This window comes from Pagrus major, chromosome 7 (assembly GCF_040436345.1).
Source record: "Pagrus major chromosome 7, Pma_NU_1.0".
NCBI lineage: Eukaryota > Metazoa > Chordata > Actinopteri > Spariformes > Sparidae > Pagrus > Pagrus major.
In genome coordinates, this window is record NC_133221.1 from 17,630,258 (window position 1) to 17,651,685 (window position 21,428).

Genomic DNA, 21,428 nt, shown 5'->3' on the forward strand with positions numbered 1-21,428 from the left:
ATCAAACAAAGGAACATAGCAAATTTCTAGTAATACAAATAACCATAAAATTCAAGAGTCCATGGAGTCTAGTTTCTGGTTATTCTCTCGAAGTGGAGAAAGATGTTTAACTTTTTGTGTTTACCTGCACCATGGTGTTAAACTGCACAGTGTATCTCCGGCGGCCAGCTGTAAAGCGGACACTGCTCTCGCCTGCTCTCCATGCTGAATCAATGGTACTGTTGTTTGATGCACTGTAACTGCACCAACGGCCTGAGCGGTCGTCAAACCATCGCCAGTTATTCCCATTTGGCTGCAGATACTAAAAGGCAGACAAAGAGAGAACTCAGTTGTACTAAAGGGGTACATAAAATAAAAATAAAAAAAAATAAAAAATAAAAAAAAACCCCACCAAAACTACAAATGTAACGCACACAATTTAATAACGCTGGACACAACACAACAAAAGTTTATTATAAGCTTGACGTGGTTGCATTTATACAGTATATACAGTGCGATATGGGGTTCAATTTTTTTGCCTACCTCCTGTAAACTTGTGTTGAATAAAGAAAACCAACAGCAATGACATGCAAACAAGAGGCCTATGTGGTAATACTAACATACTGTAGGTACTTCTGTTTTTGATTTACTCTCTTCACTGACCCCTAGTACATGTCTGCTTGTCTATACCTGTGCTTGCAACGTGGCATACCAACTGAAGTATCCAACTTTACCATTATAATCTTCATCTGTGGCTTTGTTTTATATGATTAAGTTTTACCTTGTTCATTTGCTCCCTGCGCTTTGAAGAGACTGCCATCTTCTCATAGAAGTCAATGATCAGCAGTACTGGTGTGATCCATCTGCAGAAAACGGTCATTTTATATAATATAAATTCATAACATATGCACACACTTTATTGATTTCATGATAATGAGTCTGTAGGGTTGTGCCAAACTCACTTTGGTGTCTGGATGTCTTTCTGTTCTTTAGCAGCCTGCAGACAGGGCTGCACAACCTCAAGCAGCTTAATCAGCAAATCAAGAATCCCGCTGTTCTCCACCACTCTGGCACCCAACAGTTTCAGTTCCTAACAAAACAGAAAACAATAAATGATTGGTATGTGTATATGAACAATGACAAAAAAAGCAAACACCTTAAGGCTAGAATTTTATTAATGTTTGTGTTTCTATTACCTCAAAGAGCAACGTGAGCAGCAGAATCCGTGTTGCTAGCTTGGAAGCCTGGGGCAGTGTTGCCATCTGTCTGGTCCACTCAGACACCGTCTTTGTGTCACTGGTAGTCAGAGGCTCAGCCGCCTTGATCAGCACGTCTGCTGCCTCCCACACCTACAGACAACATGAACACAATCAGGCTGGTAAAAGAATGATGTGCTTCCATTGTCAAGACTCATTAAAAGCTTTGTGTTTTTTCACTTTTACTGTGTGGCATTTGCATTTAAGATGTGTTACTTACTAAAAGCACTTATTAAAATGCCTCACAATTAATTACATTCAACTGAATCCAACTAAATCTGCATCTGACAACTGATTTTGATATTTAAGATGAAAAGACGTGATAGTAAATGTGTTCTACTACAGTTGTAAGGCCAGCACCTTCAAAGCAGACGTACAAAAGGAAAGAGGAAGCTTAAAACAGGAATGAACAAGAACATCCACCACTGCCTCCTAGATCATCAGACCCTAACTCTGAACATTCATAGTAGGCTCTAGAGAGCAGACTGTTGTAAACATGCATTTATCCACTGACCTGGTGGACAACCTGTCCAAGGATGAGATCCCTGTACTCTGGGCCGCTCCTCTTAATGGCCGTCATGAGCAGGTCACAGAGTCGGTAGACAGTGTCAGGCAGCTCATCTAGAAGATGGAAGCACCCAGGCAGCATGGAGTCAGTGAAGGAATGAAGCTCCTTGGGGTCCAGCGGCTCAGCCTCCATGAAGCGCTCCAAGCAGCGGGCCTCCTCCTCCTCTGCCCGCTCCCTGGCTCTCCTGTCTTCCTCCTCACGCCTGCGTGCCGCTTCCTGAAGCAGACACAGAAAAAACCTCAACAGCTGCTCAGCTAAAAACTAAGTTATTCATTCATGAGGCTTTATTTAGCAACAGACAGTTTAGAGTGAATGTTTGTTCTCCATGTAATTTGAGCAGTGAGGGTGGCGGACCTCAGGAGAGTCAGAGCGCTGCTCCATGCTGACCTCTTGCCCGAGTGACATGGCAATGGCCCTCATCATCTGGTCCTCTTCAGACATAGTCAGATCCTAGAGGGAACAAGGGAAACATTGTTAGCTGCCTGAATTTGATTATGAATCTAAGAATGGAAGTATGTTTCTGTCTATGAATGCCTTACTCTGACTGCTCCACCAAGAAGTGGCGGAGGGTGTGTAAGTAGGTACTCAGTGGCCTGCTCCATGGTGCTGGTGTTCAGTAGAGCCTCCATAGCATGCTCTCTTGAGAAACCCATATCCATCAGCTAAAAAAAAACAAAAAAAACACAGAAAGTATTTTTACAGGAGTAACAAGAGACGGTGTCATGAACAAAGGGCAAATTAAGTGTGTGTGTGGGGGGTTGGGGGGTTTGACACACAAACGAGTGACTAAAAAATGTCATAAATAGAGAGGATAAGCCAAGGACGCTTGCTATGAGGGCAAGGAGTGTTTCTTCTTCAACTCGTCTTCCCCCCTTTTTTTGAAAACCCTTTTCCTATTACATCCTTATCCTGATAATCTGCCTCAATAAAAAAGGTATGAATCAAAATAATCTGGTCCAAATTTATCTCGCCCTTTTCTTGTTTTATTTGTCCTTATTCTCCAGGCTTTCTCTATTTTCTCCTCTCAGTTTCTCCCCTTTCCCTGATGGCTCTTATACCTGCTGGAGATGCTGCCGTTGGACCTGTGCAGGTCTCTCTCTCCCTCTCCCTCTGCCTCTTCCCTGTTATAAAACAAATGGTGGCCCAGGATTCAGTGCATGCATAATACGGGGCAGGAAGATTGGTAAACACGCCACCTCTGTTTAATTTTCTTGCTCAGATGGCCACCTAGATACCCAATTATGCAGTTAACCTGTGCTGCCAGAACTGCCTGCAGTAGTGGCACAGCACGCTGAAAATACTAACAAGGCTGCAGGAATAAACCACAGCTGGTGAGCAGAAAAAGCTTTCAAATTACAAACAATACTACATGATTAAAGGAAAAAAAGACCCATGCACACATCGTCCCCAGTAGTTCCTGGACTGTTATCCCAAAAGACAAAAGCCCAGTATCATGAGAAAGTGTGTTCAAAGGTGTATCTGACAGCTTTCCCACATACCTGTGTAAGCTGAGCCTGGTTAACCTGCGGCTCACGGCGGGGAGTGGAATTGGTTGAATCATCAGCTGATCCCCCTGCTGGAACTGCAGGTGTTGTTCCAGTTGGTGCTGGTGTCTCTCCACTTGTTGTAGATGCTCCAGGGGCAACGCTGGGTCCCAAAGTACCAGTGGAGGCTGCCTCATCATCCGGGCGCACCGTCCCCTCTCTCTCCTTGGCCAGGCGCTCCTGGATAACGGGCTCCCCTCTCAGGATGTGGCAGAGGATGGCCAGCATGGATTCAGCCATCCTGCCACCATACACCTTAAGCGGCTTCCTGTTCCACAGACTGCGGATGCAGGTGAATGCAGCCTGGATGAATGAGAGACTGTGTTACAATAATAAAACACGAACATATGTACATGGAAAAGTAATGTCCCTAAGTAGGAAAATGCAAATAAACTTTAAGATTAATGTGTTTTGATTGCTGACAAGGAGTCCAAATTAATCAACAGGTGATGTAGTATTTATAAAAAATAACTTGTATTTTTGATGTTGCAGAGGTCAAAGAAGCCCTTCAAAGCTGTTGCCAACCATTTAATTTTTCCTTGACATGTTATTAAAATTCAGAAATGCAACAAAGATAAGACAGCAGGAAGAATTCTTACAGTGTCCATCTTTTCTCATTTCCCTAGCAACTGTGTTCACATGAGATTAAAACCACTTGAATGCCACACAGACCATATAAGTGACTTCCCATGTTGGAAACAAATTTTCGAGGGCAGCAACAGACTCATTGTAGTCTATAGTCAGTGGATACTGACCTTCTGGGTGACTATGAGGAACCGAAGAGCGCTGAACTGGGGCATGGTAGGGGTGACCCCAGGCATTTTAGCTGGCAGGGAGTGGGGAGAGTCCAGCACTGTGCTTGGGTTCACCATCTTCTCCACCAGCATTAACCAAGCATCCAGGAACTCCCCTGTCCCATCTGGGAGGTCAGTATGCTCCAGCCCCTCAGACACAGGCACCTTCCCACCCATTGACAGGGCCCAGTTAAATGTCCTGCAGAAAAGCAACACAACCATTAAAACCCCCACATCTTGCATAAAAAAAAGACTATTAGAAAGCAACATTTTAGAATAAAATACTGTTCTTGATCTTGGTACGTCACTGTGTAGGGTTGGACTTACTCAAATAAGGCATCATGTCCCCCAGAGCAGAAGAACTTTTGCAGCATGAGGTGGTAGGGGTACTTCCTCTCATCAAAAAGCATGGGAGATGTGAAGCCCACTGAGCAAATGAAGAAAGTCAGCCTGCCAGACAAAAAAAACAATAATTAAAAAAAAAGCATTACATATCACATATGTGTGCAATGCATACAGTACAATAACACTGGCAAACAGTGGTGATGGTAGTCTGCTCTTACCTAAACCGAGGGGTGGGTGTGTAAGGTGGGGGCTGCCAACTCAGACCCTTGGTGAGGAGCTTCGTGAGGGCAGATGCAGTGGCCCGGGCAGCAGGCGTGGGGGTGGTGCCTGTGCTTGTGGCATGGTGCGAGCGTCGTTGCCGCACTGGGGAGCCCACACACAGCTTCACCAAGAGGCCAAAGAGCTCAGCCAGAGCCCTACCTAGTCGAGATGAAGCTGGAAAGACACATGTAGGTCAGTGACTCACAGGGATTTAAGGGCAACTTGAGACATTTGGTTAAAATATTTACAGACATAAAAACTTGATTGTGTGTCTCACCAGAGAGCAGCGGTTTAATCTGTTTGATGCGGGTGGCCATAGCTGGAGTAAGTTTGGACTTGGCCTTGGGGTCAGTTGCAGTGGGCTCGTCAGTCTCCATGGGAGCCAAGGTGTCCCCATCCAGACCCATGCCTTCCAACAGTCCACCAGCAGATGAATCCACAGACACCGCTTCAGACTCTGCTAGATAAAAGGTAGAGGAGACTGAGGTTGTTGGAGATTGTTCCATGGACATGCTGGTTTTCAGTGAACAAGATTAAATGGTCATATTACCGGTTCTCCTGGAGCCAGAGGCTGCAGTTGCAGCAGTGCTGCCAGATGGCTTCTCCTCTTTGGGAACCAGTTTCTGCATGTCAGCCTGGCCAAACTCACATCCTGGAGGCAGACTGTAGAGTAAAGGCAAAAGGTGTTAGAGGGTTACAACTGATAGCACAGTTAAAATAACAGAGGTAAAGGATTAGTCATTCACCTGTTAGGTGTGCAAAGGGACAGCAGCACGGTGCTCTCCCATACCAGAGAGCAGTAGAGCTGACTGAGCTTGTTGAGAACACTCAAGCCCAGCTGGGAGCCCCACTGGTTGACTGAAATAGCTCTGATCTCACTCTGTTTAAAAAGAGAAGAGAAGCGTTTAGAGCTGCTGAACCATTCTAAAAATGATCGCACATTTGGAAAACCCCTCCACAGCTTGAAAAAAAAAAAAACCCAAATCTAATTCTTAGTCATCACCTGCAATTTTCATCTGTTTCATTGTTTAAAACCCTGATATACACTACAGTGGCTGTAATTAGACCTTTTAAACACTGCTCAACAAAAATGAATGACAACAATTTTCTACAAATTCATCTAAATTAAAAGGTACCCTGTGAAGTTTTCTTATAATAAACAAAAGTTCTGTTTATGGAGCGTTTTAAACTTTGTTTGACAACCTGGGAATAAGACTCAAAAATCAACTATTCTTCAGAATTGCTTTTTAAAATGTTGCCTACATTGTGTTACTTTATTTGTCCACCTTTATAGAAGATTAGTGTGTGTGTTTCTATGCAGAGCATATGCGAATGTCAGTAGAAAGAAGGGGTAAAGCACAGGCAGATTGTCCTCTAGATCACTGAAGGCGTCGTTTTCTCAGATGGATGAAAGAATGCTAAAACGGGTCACCAAATATACTTGGGTTAATATACCTTAGTGCAGACCCAAGTCAGGCCTTTGTGTGGGGAAAAACTGTTATGCATTACTGTCATTTTAATACTGTGAAACTATTGGTACAAATGCATACCACCTTTGTGCTTGTGCATGAGACAAAAAAATCAGGGACACACACATAGAAAAGTGCTCTATAGTACTACAATAGCTCCTAAACTCCACGAAGGAACCTCTAAACTGAAACTTTGCCAATTTTCAACCAACTTTGTATCACTACACTTTTTGATAGTATATGCAAATGAACAATAGGAACCTGCTTTTCATTTTGCCTGAACCCAGAGCAGCCAAAAATCCTCCAAATGATGCACAACACTTTATCTGGAGGATTTAGGGCTGTTGTATCAACTAGAGATTGAACTTCAAAATTTTTATATGCGGATTGAGAGAGTTAGTTGCCCCAAAATATTTTCACTATACACCGTCTACGTAACATAAATCAAGATGGGGGACCCTGGGATAGATCTGTTCAAATAAGGTCCATGGTCTAATTCGTGTCAGTCTAAGTAACCTTGACCTGAAAAGGTTAGAATACAACTGCCATAACTGATAACATAAAATAAACAGAGACCAACTTTGTTTAGTCAAATTAATTTTAGGTTATCAAAATAGGGTGTGGGAGGTGTCAATTATTTTCATTAAGAAAATACCATCATATTTACCTGTCCTACCCTGCAAGTATGGACAAACATGAGGATGTAGGCATGCGCTGCAGTAAGAGCATGGAGCAGTGGTGTGGCACGGGCTGACAACGTGGCGTCGGTGACATGGCCCGCGTTAGCCAGTTCTCTGAGAAGAACAGACCCTCCAGGCACCTCAATTGGACGATGAAGTGGCTCCAGAGACGTCAAGATACTGTCCAGTTGGCACAGACCCTCCTGGAGTACCTTGGGCTCATGTGAGAGAGTCTAAGGGAGAGGAATTAGGGAAAAATACACAGTCTAAATACAGCAAACTGATGTTTCTTTGACCTATTATCATCAAGTCACCTTGGGACTTGCAGATTAAAAAGATTCTTTTGCAATCTTTCCTCTGTGCTCACCAGTATAGACTTGCAGACACCAGCTACCGCTTGGCAGGCAGCAGATGTGGGGAAGTCTATGGGCAAGTTGGGCAAGCCCAGAATAGAAACCAGGGGTAGCAGCCCCTTCTGGTTCACAAACTCCTGACAGTGGTCGTCTGTCGTATTGTTGCTTAGAATGGATTCCACAAACTTCATCTGGAAAACATGCATCGGTAATCAATAAGTTAAAAGAAATTAGGCAAGCACCACCTTTTATAGCTAGGAATCAACACAAGGATCAACACTCACCACATTCAGAATATAATCCATTAGAGGAATGGGTATCCGCTCCTCAGTGCCCACCACCCTGCAATAAGCCAAATATCATCAAAATGAGAAACGCCAACAAAAATATTTGAAATGTAGTCGAATGACTTGGAAAAAAATGAAAGTCTGTAAAGAGTTTTTGTTCTATTCTATTGTGTTATGAACTCAGCGTCATACAGTTCAAGTGGCACTGACTGTCTGTTGCTCTCTGGTTCCCCCTGCTGCTGGCTGAAGGTGTGGAGGGCCTCCTCTTCCTCTTCATCCTCACTTGAAGCTTCTTCAGCAGCGTGGCTGGAGCGTGCTGGGGGCACCGCCACGGTGCCATCTGCTTTCTGAATAGATGGTTTCTGGCAGATGTACTCAGGGGCTCTACCAAGGTTACAGATCTCCTCCAGTAACTGTAACACCAATTAATCTTTAATTTTCCTACCAAAACATGTGGCAACACTTGAAAAAATGCTTGTAAACCAAAGTAGAATACCTTAATAATGGCAGTAGTAGCATCAGTCTTCAAAGTGGGTTGGTGCCTCATGAGCTCATCCACAGCACTGCCCAAGTTGGATGCAGTATCCCCTGTAGCCAAACCAAATATATATCATCCACTCATGCAAGTTTGACAGGTGAAGATGTGAATAACACAGCACATACAGTCCAACTTACCCAATGGGTCTGAGCTGCGTCGCCGTCGCATGGCAGGCAGGTAGTCAGGAGACAAAAGCACTTTGAAGAGGCGCTCAAACGGCTGGCACTGAACGAACGAGTGCAGGCCTCTTGCATTCAGGCACAGGGCACTGAACACATTGGGGAGAGAACCCAACACCTCACGAGTAGCAGGAACCTGGGAAAGAGAAACATTGGAGAACATGCAGTAAAAGTTAGAAATACAGAAGGAAGATGGTGAAAGTTACAAATATGAACCAACAACTAACATTTTACCAATGAAAGACCAATTACCTTCCTCTGCTTTTTCAACAGTGCTGTCTTACCATTGTAACCCTTTCACACAAAACAAAATGACCTACATAATTCTTGCCAGAATCTGACCTCAGGTCAGCCAAGAGAGCCTATTAATCCAAGTATGATGTTTGTAAACAAGAAACTGAATAGTCTACAGCATTAAACCACACACATCCTGAAACAGTATAACATGTCATCAAAGTCTCTGAACATAACTGGTTAATGGAACTAAAGAGCAGCATCTCTCACAGAAAAAAAAGATAGTTTCATACAAGTCTGCCATATTAAAGCATTAATGTAATGGGACATTCACAGGACAGCAATGCAATCTGAAATCCATTAAATCAACCAGCTTCAAAACAAAACACAGTGCAGAAGGTAATTTTAAGTTGTAGGAGTTTGTGTAGGAGAGCATCCAGGGGTTCAGGTATGTTTGGTCTATCTGGAGGTGACTGATGTTACAAGGTGATAACAGTATCTGTCTGAAGCTTACTGTGATATAAATTATCAATAAATCCACAGGTCTAAACCCTTTTGCTGTGACAGTCAACCAATATCCAGACAAACAAAGAGCTCAACACAAGAGTAATCTATTGACTGTACTGTGCACAGAGATAGCTAGAAGAATTAACAAATTTAGATATTAAATTCAGTTAATTTGCCTACACAATGAAAAAAAGTGTAACAGCTGAAATTGAACTGTCATGAACTGTCTGAGACAAGACCAAAAAAAACGCAGCACACTAGAGCAGTGCTGGAAACTCACGTCTTTGATGAGAAGGGCATGCAGCATGACATCAGTGAGACCATTATCCTGCAGGGAGGAGAGCAGGGATGGCTCCTGGAACACAAACACCGTCACAACCTCCGTCGCTACAAAACCAAAAGAGAGAAAGAAAGGAAAGAGAGAGAGAAAAAAGAATAGAACATTAATAAAGCAAACATTAAAATGTCATCACATTCAATTACCTTTTCCAGTTGATACGGTTTAATGTGACATAAAAGCTGCATCTCTAAAATCAAGAGAGCACTTGACTCAGTAAGAAGAGTACCTGAAGGGCTTTTCTGATGCGCTACTGTGAACTCACCTAAGAGGAACAGTGAAGGGCCATAATATTCTGCATTACTGATGATGTGCTTGAGTGAGGTAGGCAAGGACCCATCCATTACTGTGAGAAGCACAAACACACGTGAACATCCAACATTTGCATAATGAAATCTTGAGGATACAATTCATGAATTTGTTTAACATATACCTAAGAGTAGTAAAACCCCTTTATCTCATGTTTATCTATAGAACAAGAAAGGGGATGCCAAATGACTCACCATGGCGGATACCATCGGAGAAGGCAGGATCTTGGATGGCTTTCTTCAAGAAGTTTAGCATTGACTTTAACAGAGCTGCCCTCTGGGGGATACACTGCATACCTGCAGAGACAAAGTGTTTTGGTGTTGATAGCGTGCTATCGTGACAGAAGTGTTTTGGGTTTGATTTTGCCTTTGCTGTGTACCTGCACGAGGCGTGTTTGCAGCGCTGCTCTGTGCTCGGTGGTCCGCCTCTGGTCTGGAACCAGAGGATGTGGACGGTCCAGGGCTGCTCTCCATGGCAACTTCTGACACTGCAAGAATACACAATGTTAGCAGTCATTACTTCATATGTATATCTTGGCAATACTGATTAATAGCCTAGAACCTACCTGCCTTGGCATTTTGACATTAATTTCTGAAGGTGAATACATTCTAGAGAAGTTTTAGGAAAAGTGACTTACTCTCCATGTCTGTATCCATGTCCTCTGACTCCACAGCTGTGTTAGGCCTCTGGATCTTTGGCTTGATGACAAAAGGGCACTCTTTCCTCGACAGGTCCACCTCATGCTACATATACAAAGTAATAGAGCGAGAGACAGAGAGAAGAATAACTGAGTCCAGAGGTTTGGCAAATGTTTCAATGGCTTTGTAGCTGAAGACTGTCGTGTTGGGAATAGAAAATTCAAAGTGCATCACCAACCTCTAGCCTGCAGATGAAAATGGAAAGGCCGCTGTGGGACTGAAAGGCAGCCATGTCAAGGTTGGTGATGAGGTCCACGACTCGCACTGCGCGTGTCACAAAGGTGATCTGGTCCTGCTCATCACCCAGGAACTTGATCACCTAGAAAGCCAAAGAAAAAATAAAACCAGAGTCATATTCCTTGTATTAGTACACATACTAGGCTAATAAAGCTAATTTTAAATAAATGGATTCATTTTTTTGTAAAGTACTGTATTTTTCTACTTTTTTACTACTTGGTAATGAGGTATTGGTAAGATCAGGATATACCTTAAGGAGGGCTTCCATCATGCCACAGGAGACAAGGGCTTCCCCTCCAGCATCATAGCTAGCCAAGTGGTAGAGGAATGAGAAGAGTGCAGTGGCAAACTGGTGCGGGTAGGGTTCCATTAGAGGATCTAGGGAATAGAAATCAATATTAACAACAGAACAACAGGGTACATGCAGGAATCCTGAAGTTAAATTTAAGACCTTTTAAGACATTTTTTACAAGACCCTTTCCATACATTTTAAGACTTCATCACCACTTTGTGTTCTAACCGGTTACATCAGCGACACATTTTAACTTACATTTACTATATATTGATTGTAAGATAGCACAATTAAACCGTCTTAGTTTGTGGTAACTCCTTGTCAATACAACATAATTCAAATAGGCGGGGTGGAAACAAAGCACAAGAGAATGAACTGAGTGACTAACCCAATGCAAGGTTTATTAGAAAGAAACCATTAGAAACCAGTATTTGACCAATAACTAAAAATGAAATATATTAAACTTAAAGCTTCAGGAGGGTCATGCCATGTAGGAACTCCCTCACAAATACCCAGTGGTGGAATAAGTATCAAAATATTTTACTGAAGTCAAAGTAGCAATAGAACAATGTAAAAGTACTCCACAACAGGTAAAAGTACAGTAACAAAAGTAAAAGTAAATAAAATTGGCCCTGTGACTGATATATTATTAGAGTTTTACCTCTAGGAGCCTCAGATATCCATTTAAATTAAACCATATGAGGAGTTAATAGGGGAAATGTCTGGTAACAACGCATGGTCATGCAATGATTAAAGTCAGGCAAACTTGACCTATTTGGATAAATATACATATTGAAAACAAGCTTTAAAATTTAACACCTAGGAAAAAGCAGTTTAATACTTTTAAGGGCCTTTTGCTGAATTGATTTATCAACTTTAAATCTTTTAAAGATCCCGTATAAACCCTGAACAAGCATACATTTCAATTGTCCCATTTTCTTGTGCATCAAACTTAACTGTTAAATAAACATTTAGGCCACATTCTTACCAATCATTGCCTGTATACAGTTGCGCACCAACACAGGCAAGAAGCCATGGTAGGAGGCAGTGCCGGTGCAGTCGATGATGTTGGAAAGCTTGGGCGTCCTCTCAAGATGGACAATCGAAGTTAAAGTGCGCAAAGATGCTGCCTTGATATCCTGAAGGACAAAAATCAAATACAGTTTTTCAGAAAACTTGTTGATACATCTGCATCTACACTGGATTACACAAACATTTATGTAATTTTGGCCTGACAAAGCAGCAAAAGATATTCAATGCCACATTACGAATAAAGTGCTAGAGCCTGTGTAGTAAAGACATTCAGCATAATGACAGTGATTAAGCAGAAAAAGCAAACTACTTTCTCACCACAAGCTGTTTGTCTGTAATCTGTAATACATCCACCAGCTCCTCTATCAAGCCATTATACAGAATACTGTTGGCTGACTCTTGGAGTGCATTTGAATACACTGCAAAGAAACAGAAAAGGTCAGCAGTTAAAATTTGAAGCAAAAGCATTTGTCATTTTTATCTGTGGAAGGAGTTTTCCACTCACCAAGAATAGAGATGGCATGCAGTCGGGCCTGCACGGCCTGCAACCTCTTCTTGTGATTTGAGAAACCATGGGCCAGTCGAATGTGTGTGAACAGCAGAGTCTGCTTGTCTTTAGGTATGTTGTACATCACTGTCAGCGACTCCATGATCTCAGATGGGCTCTCTGAAATCTGAGCGACACAGACCACCAAGCGTAAGCTGAAGAACTCGCAGCAGAAGATGTTATTACTTGACTGTTAATGACAACTTTAAAATCAGACTGTACCTTGTCAAGCTGCTCGATGTGAATATAGTGTAGTGTGTTACTACTTGTTTGCTAGGATGAGGGAAAAAAAAAAAGTTCACAAAGGTTTAGGAAGGAGTTGAGCCATCAACATAATATTCCTAAACTATATTTAGTTTTTATTGCATAATGATTTCATAAATAAATGTCTTTACCTTTCTCTCTACTTTGACCTCAGGGCCCGGTTCAGCGTAAAACTCAAAGTGCAGTGTGGTGGCACTGGGAGGGTACTTCTGCTCATGTGCCAACGGGGGCGGCATAGTAAGGAAAGATGGTTTATAAATAATGGTTGATTAGTCTCTTTAACAGCCTTAATGTATACACATAAAACTAAAATTCCCATGGCTGGAGATAGTTGACTGAGAGATTTATTGAACATCACTATGTTAAATTCTCACCGTCATTGGCAGATCCCTGCAGCACTCAGCCAGACCAAAGCCATTCTCCTTTCCTCCCCAGCTCTACAGAAGAGAACAAAGACACTAAACAATACAGCTCTTTCTCTTGAGGGACAGCTGGAATCATGGCAATAGGAAAACAATGGCATTCACTAGACCTCAGCCAGGTGTTGCAGACGGGCCAGCAGAGGCGTCCTTTTGTCAGAGCCCAGTCTTGTGATGTAGTTGGAGCGCTTACTGAACACATAGAGCAAGTTCAGCACAGACAGGACCACCTGCATGTCACATGACGCTAACAAGGTGGTTAAGTGCTGTAAAGGGGGATAGAGTGGAGATAAAAGAGGGTTAACGTTAGTGAGCTGCTTCACTTTTACCCCTGTGACATATGTACAGTCCAGAAAACAGTAGTGGTAGAGAAGAGTGTACTAATTTCAAGCCTACCTCTATGGAGCTGTAGAGGTGCCTAGAGAAGCTATACTCAATGAGCAGTGCAGTGAAGTTGAGCACTGCCAAAAGCAGGGCTTTGAGCTGTCCATTGTCGGGACGGTCACACACCAGCAGCCATGACATGTTCTCCACTGTCTGGCCTGCATCGCACAGAATGCCATCAAAGCGGTCCAGCAGATCCACCCAGTGGTACAGCTCACACTGTCAAAGACAGACAAAAATCATTTTCAATTACCAACCAAGTAAAGGTAAAGTAATCCACATGAACATCGTTGACAGCTCATATATAGTATTAACTGGTTACAGTCAATAGTATTACAGCTGATCAAACACTGTACATATAAAACAGTTGAAAACCACTAACCAGGAGATATTTTAACACTTTCAATCTTTTTTATATTCAGGGTGGAATCAACTTTTGCCTTTCTACCTGTTTTTATCAGTTGCCCTTTTTACTGATTTTTTTTTGTTTGGCTTTTTTGTGGAGCAGAAACATGAATATTCAAAATGCTCAGGAAAAAAGATGTAATTTGGAATAGTAATTACTTCTTGAACAATCAAGGCATCCTGGTGGGCAAGCATTCCCAGAGTACATCTATAAACAGGTAAATGAGACTGAACAGTGGTTTACTGGGTTGACACCAATATGCAGTTTTGTTGTTCACGAACCGAAAGGAGGATGATGGAGTGATTTTGACATTTGTCTACAGTAAAAGAACTGAATAATAGAAAGAGGTCTCTACAAAATGCTAGTGTGTCATGAAAACACATTTTCATGAAGGCAGCATTTTACAAATTAGGTTTAGTGTAGACACAGTCTAAGATGTGTCCCAGTTTCTGTCAAATTCCTGGAACACACTTCACATCCACTATATTCTGAACAATCAGCTGGATCTGTCGTAACAGATATGTTATCAGTCTTTTCCTTGGAACTCACCTTGCCAATATTCCAGGTCTTGATGTGCTGTAGTTCAACCAGCAGTTGCTCATCGCTGCATGCCTTGAGCTTTTCTATGAGTATCCTGCAGTCGGCAGGCTGTTGGTTCAGAAGGAGCACAAAATGGTTCATTAAGCAGAGCACACAGACCTCTGCCTTTTTTCTACTAACACAGTATAACATGCTTTAGCTATGCTGTGACATGCAGAGATAATAAAATTTGCATTTCCTCTGTGAACTCAGGGCAGGGTCAAACCACATTGACCCACAATATATTGTCCTGCTTAGGCGCATCTCCACCCTAAGCTGAGAAGTGTCACTGCACTAAAAGGATTGGCTCATCATAGTCGACCATCCGACACAAAGTTCTGATGAAGTATTATAGCAGCTTAACAGAGCAGCCTTACAGTTGTGATTTGTTCTCCTTTAACGCAAAGTCAGAGGTGAGATTAATGTGTTATTTATATGCAAACCGAAAATGTACAGCTGCTGCTTAGATGCTTACTATTATGCTACTGCTTTTTTTGTGACACACCCTCAGGAAGTACATCCTTATTATCACCAAGCAGCAATTGACTTCCTACTCCTTGTTTCAATGCTCTTTTGGTCAGCTGGTTAGATAAGAAAGGTGCAGGTGACAGGCGCATACTACTGCAAATCTCAACACATCAAACTAAGCAACCCATTTTCTTAAGCTCTTGTATTACAAAGAAAAACACTTGGGCTGTGTCCCCATTACATGCTCCAATCACATTTGGTCAAAGTAAAACTCAGTCTGGGTATTCCAACTGCAGGCACTAGTGAGGCAAACAATGATAACACAGCAAGTAATATCCATACTCACAGCTTCCGTAGGAGTTTTCTTTAACTTGCTTCTGTCGACCTTCATTGTCGATAATCTCTGTGTGTTGCTCCTGCCAAGAAATGTTCATGTCCATCAGAAGGCAACAAAAGCTGCTGAATTTTAGTGTTTTATGATACAGAACTATTTAGATGTATAATTTGTAAATAAGCCAAATATTCTCTAACTAAAATACATATATCAAATTGTATACAGCTTGAAATGTGGAATATACTTACAGAAAAGGATTTGGCAATACCCACTTAACAGCATGTTCCAGTCACGTTATCTGCAAAAGGATAGTGAAAATCAAGCAGTGTCCCATATGTCACAACACAAACTGAATTAAAAAAAGTGTACATATAAGATGCATCAACCTCAAGACAGGACAGTTTGATAAAAGACCTAGGCAAAGCTGTAAATGAATCAATCGAATAACATCCAATGCAAAACTGCATGCATAACACTGCATTCTGACGATGTATATGGAAATGTACATGATGTTCTGCAAGTAAAATGACAAAATTCAGACAATCAGTTATAACGTTGAATTTTGACAGGCACTCAATACACAAGGTCAGGGGCTATGAGTATTTTCCCTTTCTTCTGTATGAGTTAACAAATGACTGATCACAATCCTTGGTTTAAAAGGTAATAACGACACTAAATTTGTTTAGGTTATCTAGCGAAGACTGATCATCACAAAGCAGACCGAGGTAGAGCATTAGCTCGTGGCTAGCTAGCAACATACGACACAAAGTTAATTAAATCAGGCTGGGCCTTATTTGGTGGCCTAAAACATTTGTCTATCGCTCCACGTATTTGGAATTCAAGTGATATATTGATAAAACAGATCACTACCTCACTATACGCTTGCCCATCATCAACTCAAGTGACTTGACGCTGACAGGTTAAAGTTGTAGCGACCTAGCTAACAAGCTAACGTCACCCTTGCTAACAGCATAACGTTATTTACCTAATGTTAACAAGTCACTAAACACACGTTTGACTACAGTTGGTAAACACAAACGATATTGGGTTGCTTTGTTATTGGTGAACAACTCATCCGACAAAACAAAGAACATTAGGAGGCTCAGCCAACCAAAGAAATCTATCGGTAACGTTTGCTACGGAGTTGATGTTAGCCCCTGACCAGCTAACACTGAGCTACCGGCAACGTTAGCAAGCGATCTTTTCTTGAAATACTTCTAAGCATTTGAATACCACCAGAGCTTATACAAGTCAGCCAAGTCACAAACAAGACATGTGTGTAATCAACGACAAACAAAAAAAATAGAGCTAAACAAAAATTAGGCTGTTTTAGCCATCTGTGCCACAGCTGTCAATCCAGATCCCACAAATTTCACCATGCTGTCCTGACCTGACTCTGGACTAATTTAGGTCGGGGCTGCACAGGCCGCAAAAGAAGCCCGCACTCCCTTCTCCAGCACCATCTCTGCTTTACTCAAAAACGAAACTGTAAACATAACTTGGTGACCAGCGACAGTGAGATGGGTGTGTGTCAAATACCTGGAACCAGGTAACGTTACTTTGCTCGGGCTCTTACCCTGGTTCCTCAGCTAGACAGTCGTAGCACGCGCTAGCTAGCAGGCTAGCTACCGTTAGTTGAGTAGCCAGCAGAAACGCATAATAACTCGCTGAATCATTGCCGGACGGGTCTAACGTGACTCTGCGAGTTTTGTTTGCAGTTTTCTCTCAGGATGATTTACTGAAAGGCTATCGGCTCGCTAAACAACTGTGTTCATCCGCTCGTTGTATTAATTTGCAGTGTATCCGCGCTTGTTTCCATAACACTCAGGCACTAGCTGTTGGCACAGTCATCATGACTCTGGGTAGTGTGCAAAAAGTGAATAACGTTACGGCTGGGAGTGAGTAGCCACTGTTTATTGATGCAGTGCAACTGCCCCTCTGTAGACCCACACTGTACATCAACATTTAACATCATCATAAGTCTCCAATTGACACCAATCCACAGAAAATGACTAAAAACGCTACAATAATGATATCATCAAAAATCATTTTCATCAAAATCTATCAGGTGCACAACTGTAAACCGGAGGAAGGGATTTATATCTGCCTCACATCTAATAAACACCAAACTGACTGAACAGTTAACCAAACATACCAAAGTACTGAAGCAGAATGAGTCAACAAAGCTGCAGAATTTCATACAAGCAAACAAAGTAAAGGCATCATTTTAAGAGCATATTTGGCTCTGACCAAACCAGCTGATAATGACGCAAAAAGTCCAAGTTTTTATGCCAGCTAAAGAAAGCTCACCATTAATGGCAATGATGATCTTTTTATGTTGATAATTCTTCAGTTAAATCAGTAGATTAATATTTTTGTAGGTTAGATACAGCTACATTCTTTGTGCCTGACCAATATTGTGTTTCACAAGTAACAAAAATCAATTACTAGATTTATACCCCGACAATATTGGACATTTTTAAGGAATCTTCTTTGGTGGACCATATCACTCAAATTGCCAATAGCACTGAAATACAGAATAGAAGTCAAAATACAGAGGTGTGTGATTTTGTATTGTAGGAACTAACATTAGTTAACATGTTGGAACACGTTAAAAATGAATAGGAGGGATATGGTTATCCAAGACTGATGCACCCATCAACGAAACTTAGTGCATCATAAAATGTAATAAAATAGAGCACTCATTATTTCACAGAATGATTACTCCGTCATCACATATGTTATGGAATTTAATTTGTGCTGCAACATGATTTATATTTTGTTTTTAATCTTCTTTTAGAGGCTTTTTCTCAACTGAACACTTTTTGGCAATATTAAAATTTTATTCCTATCGTTTTCACTTGCGACTTCAAAGCATAAATTCAGATCAGTGGGAACTCATTTAAAACTCACAAATTAACAGCATCTCTGGATTATCATTACATGTGACAGCCATATTGTTAAGAGATGATGTGGCAATATCTGTTGGTATTCCCTAGTTATCGCAAATATTTCCATATATTGGCAGATGTGCAAATCTAAATCACAGCACATAAATCCTTTAAAGCCATGAGATGCATTTTGACAAATATTTCTTATTTCTAAATTAAAATAATATTTATTGTATTTATATTAACTTGAGTGGAACTCAAGTATATTCAGAAAAATAATTTATTATCATAAACAAATCTGTAATCAAAGGACTAAATTATTGTCAAATATTTTTTTACTCTCATTATCAAGTATGGCATTAAAAATTCTCATACCAGTCAGCATCTAAGAGTTGATGACTATCAAAACCTAATTTTCTGGAGCTATTAGCAGCACAAATCCCGTGACACTGAGCTCCATTGTACTGAGGTGAACTACAGCTGTGCACATTACAGTAAATCACCCCAACACCATCCGGGTGGATCAAGAAAACCACACGGAAGACAAAATTAGCTGCCTTTGTTTAGGGTGAAATCCCCATGTAAGAAGCTATACCATCTACTTTCATTTTTATTTTTAAGGAATGTGAAAAAGATTGGGTTACTGTAGAAAAAAGATAAAACATTTTTTAGATATACCTTACTTCATAGCCACAAATATCTGATAATTCCTGTGTGGAAAATATAGTTTATCATGTGTCGTTCATGATATTAACCCCTAAGTGGTAATTGCTTTTTTTCAGGATGGTAAAGGCTTAGATGAAATATTTATTACAAATCACCTCATCCCTTTTGCATTCAAATGTTTCACCACGACAGTCTTAAGTATACGTACTAAGTAGGTTAGCAGTACATACCAGAACCTGCTTTGGTTAAATAGCTCCACCATTTTCATCCTTGGCTTGCTTTGCAGTTTCTTTAATCTATCTGAAAAAAAAACATGACAATCAAATCAGATATGACAGACTGAGAAAATTCTAGCGGCATGAGCGTTTAACAGGTTTACGCACAAAACAAAGCTGGTGAAAAGAATAAAAAATAATGGCAACTTCAAACCAACTCTGTTAAGAAATAATGTTATAATGCAGATAAATGTCTCGGCTTTCTCAGCCACTGATGATCTAAAAACCCATTGTTAACGTTCTATCTTTGAGGTTTCCTTTTTACATGGACGTGTCCGCACATGTCTCTGTTTGACCTTTGCTGTTACAATTAAGATTAGATGGGTTTTTTTTATAGGTTATAAGTTCTTGTGAGGAGCATGGACCAGAAACTCATCATTCCTGATCAAAATTCTCTAATAAGAAGTTCAACTGATTTGTCTGCAATACAACTAGGTTACTTGATGCAGACTTGTTTTGGCTGTGCACATGCATGCCTTGGTTAGGTAAATCAAATGGACTGTAATGTCTCAATAAGTCTGAATAACCCACAATCTGAATTTTAGACCATCACTATCACTTAAATGGTCTGACACTTTAATGATTGCAATTAAAATCACAACATGTTTAAGATCACATACAATTAACCGAAGTGCCAAATATTTGGGGTACATGGCCATATAATTTCAGGCAAAACATTTTTCAGCAGGCTGTGCTATTAAGTGTCAACTTTAGTGTGCCAACTAAGAACTGACTTGAATTAATGAACTCAGATGTTGTTTTCTTATATAATAAATCAATGCAGCATTCTTTACATCAACTCCACTCCTCTGTGTAACTGTGCTCTCTGATTGAGAGGATGACAAGGACCAAAGAGGATGCAGACAGTCACCACGGATTCACTTCACATTTACACTGAAACAGTCTTGCAGATGTGATCCGTGTCTTTTGTTAGAAGCCTATCTGACAGTGTGATGCTTCCCTTGTGAACGAATTCACCACTCTTTCCGGGATAATTGCATTCACAAACGACAGCGCAGCATTAACGTCAATATCAGCTTCTGACGTTGTAAACGGATCAATTCATCTACATCAGAAAATACAGTAATGGCCGTGGAAAGTACCTCAGTTTAAGTAACATTACGACACTCGCTAACTCGTTTATCATTCTCAAGTTAGCTAGGTTAGTCTTACCCACGTAAAGACTGCTAACTAAGATGCTAACAGTGTTTGCCAATATTGTTGGACGTACCGTTAGCTGCCTAACGTTTCGCTGTTTCGGTTAGAGTCAACAGTGGGGCTAACGTTAGCAAAGTTAAGAGCTAACTAGTTACATGACGTTAGCTAGGCTCAGTAGCAGTTCATGCTAACGTTAGTTACTTCGGCTCCAATTCAGCTTTGACGGCTAACGTTAGCAGATTACGAAAAGTCAAATCTGCAACCTGACACACATTTTAACTCTCACCGGTTATTTCTATCATCACACCCGAAAGTCAGTAGCCACTGAACGAGGATACATCTTTGACTTGTAGTTATACAGAGGCGCATACCCACACACACTGAACATGAGTGTGTGTGTGTGTGTGTGTGTGTGTGTGTTGCTTGTATGTTTGCGGGTTTCGCGCGAGCTAACTAGCTAGCATCGCGAGCTCCGCACAATGCTCTATCAGTTGGATCATGGCTAAATTAAAAATGGCGGTTTACACAGCATATGATCGGTACTTTACCCTTAAAAAGACACTAGTTTGTAGTCTCTGGCCTCAGTGGTGGGTGCGAATCATCGATAGTAGGTCTTAAGGAAGAGAACTGTATGCCAGCGGTTAGCTAAAACCCATGTCAATGCTGTGCATTAAGTCTTTCTGCTTACCTCGAATGCGTGTTACATTTGCTTCTCCATCTTGCACTAGCGAGTGGTAGGGCAGTTGGGATCTCGCGAGAATACCTGCTGCTGCGTTTACCCAGGGCACTCCCTTGTAATTGTTGCACAGAAACGAAAAACGACGCTGGTGCATTTGCGTCTCAAAGAGGGCACACCGGCTATTAACTGGTATTTCCACAATCCATCTGATTAGATGTGCACACGAAAGCACACAGCAGAATTATCCGGGCTTTATGAAAAATATAATTCAATTCAATTTAATATGAAAGTGCGTTCAAATCCACTGACATAGAGGAAATGAAGACTGCAGATTTTTAATAACAACTGCATGTGACCCCCATTTGGACGGTGAGTTATACTCAAAATTCGGTTAAAGTTAAGTCATGTTTGTATATGAAAATAGTACAATTATTAGTACAACAAAAAAACCCGAGAAAA

At 41.2% G+C, this 21,428-nt stretch overlaps 1 protein-coding gene across 5 annotated transcripts in view; it reads right to left on the reverse strand.

Annotated features, from left to right (window-relative positions):
* huwe1 (HECT, UBA and WWE domain containing E3 ubiquitin protein ligase 1) overlaps positions 1-21,067 on the reverse strand; it is a 40,870-nt gene extending 19,803 nt beyond the window's left edge. For 2 of the 5 annotated variants that reach the window (XM_073470027.1, XM_073470026.1), the window contains exons 1-41: positions 20,979-21,067; positions 19,088-19,157; positions 15,549-15,598; positions 15,313-15,382; positions 14,469-14,567; positions 13,526-13,732; positions 13,243-13,395; positions 13,085-13,147; positions 12,842-12,919; positions 12,669-12,719; positions 12,405-12,573; positions 12,218-12,318; positions 11,856-12,006; positions 10,826-10,953; positions 10,517-10,657; positions 10,278-10,383; positions 10,020-10,127; positions 9,835-9,936; positions 9,597-9,677; positions 9,275-9,381; positions 8,212-8,389; positions 8,033-8,124; positions 7,729-7,949; positions 7,534-7,591; positions 7,264-7,440; positions 6,884-7,129; positions 5,494-5,627; positions 5,298-5,410; positions 5,025-5,207; positions 4,705-4,921; positions 4,469-4,591; positions 4,103-4,340; positions 3,303-3,650; positions 2,862-2,924; positions 2,343-2,465; positions 2,158-2,253; positions 1,750-2,019; positions 1,176-1,328; positions 942-1,069; positions 761-842; positions 125-301 (exon numbers count right to left, since the gene is read on the reverse strand). In XM_073470027.1, the coding sequence (XP_073326128.1) occupies positions 125-301; positions 761-842; positions 942-1,069; positions 1,176-1,328; positions 1,750-2,019; positions 2,158-2,253; positions 2,343-2,465; positions 2,862-2,924; positions 3,303-3,650; positions 4,103-4,340; positions 4,469-4,591; positions 4,705-4,921; positions 5,025-5,207; positions 5,298-5,410; positions 5,494-5,627; positions 6,884-7,129; positions 7,264-7,440; positions 7,534-7,591; positions 7,729-7,949; positions 8,033-8,124; positions 8,212-8,389; positions 9,275-9,381; positions 9,597-9,677; positions 9,835-9,936; positions 10,020-10,127; positions 10,278-10,383; positions 10,517-10,657; positions 10,826-10,953; positions 11,856-12,006; positions 12,218-12,318; positions 12,405-12,573; positions 12,669-12,719; positions 12,842-12,919; positions 13,085-13,147; positions 13,243-13,395; positions 13,526-13,732; positions 14,469-14,567; positions 15,313-15,357 (5,310 nt within the window). In that variant the 5' untranslated portion in view covers positions 15,358-15,382; positions 15,549-15,598; positions 19,088-19,157; positions 20,979-21,067. The remainder of the gene's footprint in view (positions 1-124; positions 302-760; positions 843-941; positions 1,070-1,175; positions 1,329-1,749; positions 2,020-2,157; positions 2,254-2,342; positions 2,466-2,861; positions 2,925-3,302; positions 3,651-4,102; positions 4,341-4,468; positions 4,592-4,704; positions 4,922-5,024; positions 5,208-5,297; positions 5,411-5,493; positions 5,628-6,883; positions 7,130-7,263; positions 7,441-7,533; positions 7,592-7,728; positions 7,950-8,032; positions 8,125-8,211; positions 8,390-9,274; positions 9,382-9,596; positions 9,678-9,834; positions 9,937-10,019; positions 10,128-10,277; positions 10,384-10,516; positions 10,658-10,825; positions 10,954-11,855; positions 12,007-12,217; positions 12,319-12,404; positions 12,574-12,668; positions 12,720-12,841; positions 12,920-13,084; positions 13,148-13,242; positions 13,396-13,525; positions 13,733-14,468; positions 14,568-15,312; positions 15,383-15,548; positions 15,599-19,087; positions 19,158-20,978) is intronic. The other 3 variants (XM_073470030.1, XM_073470029.1, XM_073470028.1) reach the window with 2 other exon arrangements.
* Between the last annotated feature and the right edge of the window lie 361 nt (positions 21,068-21,428).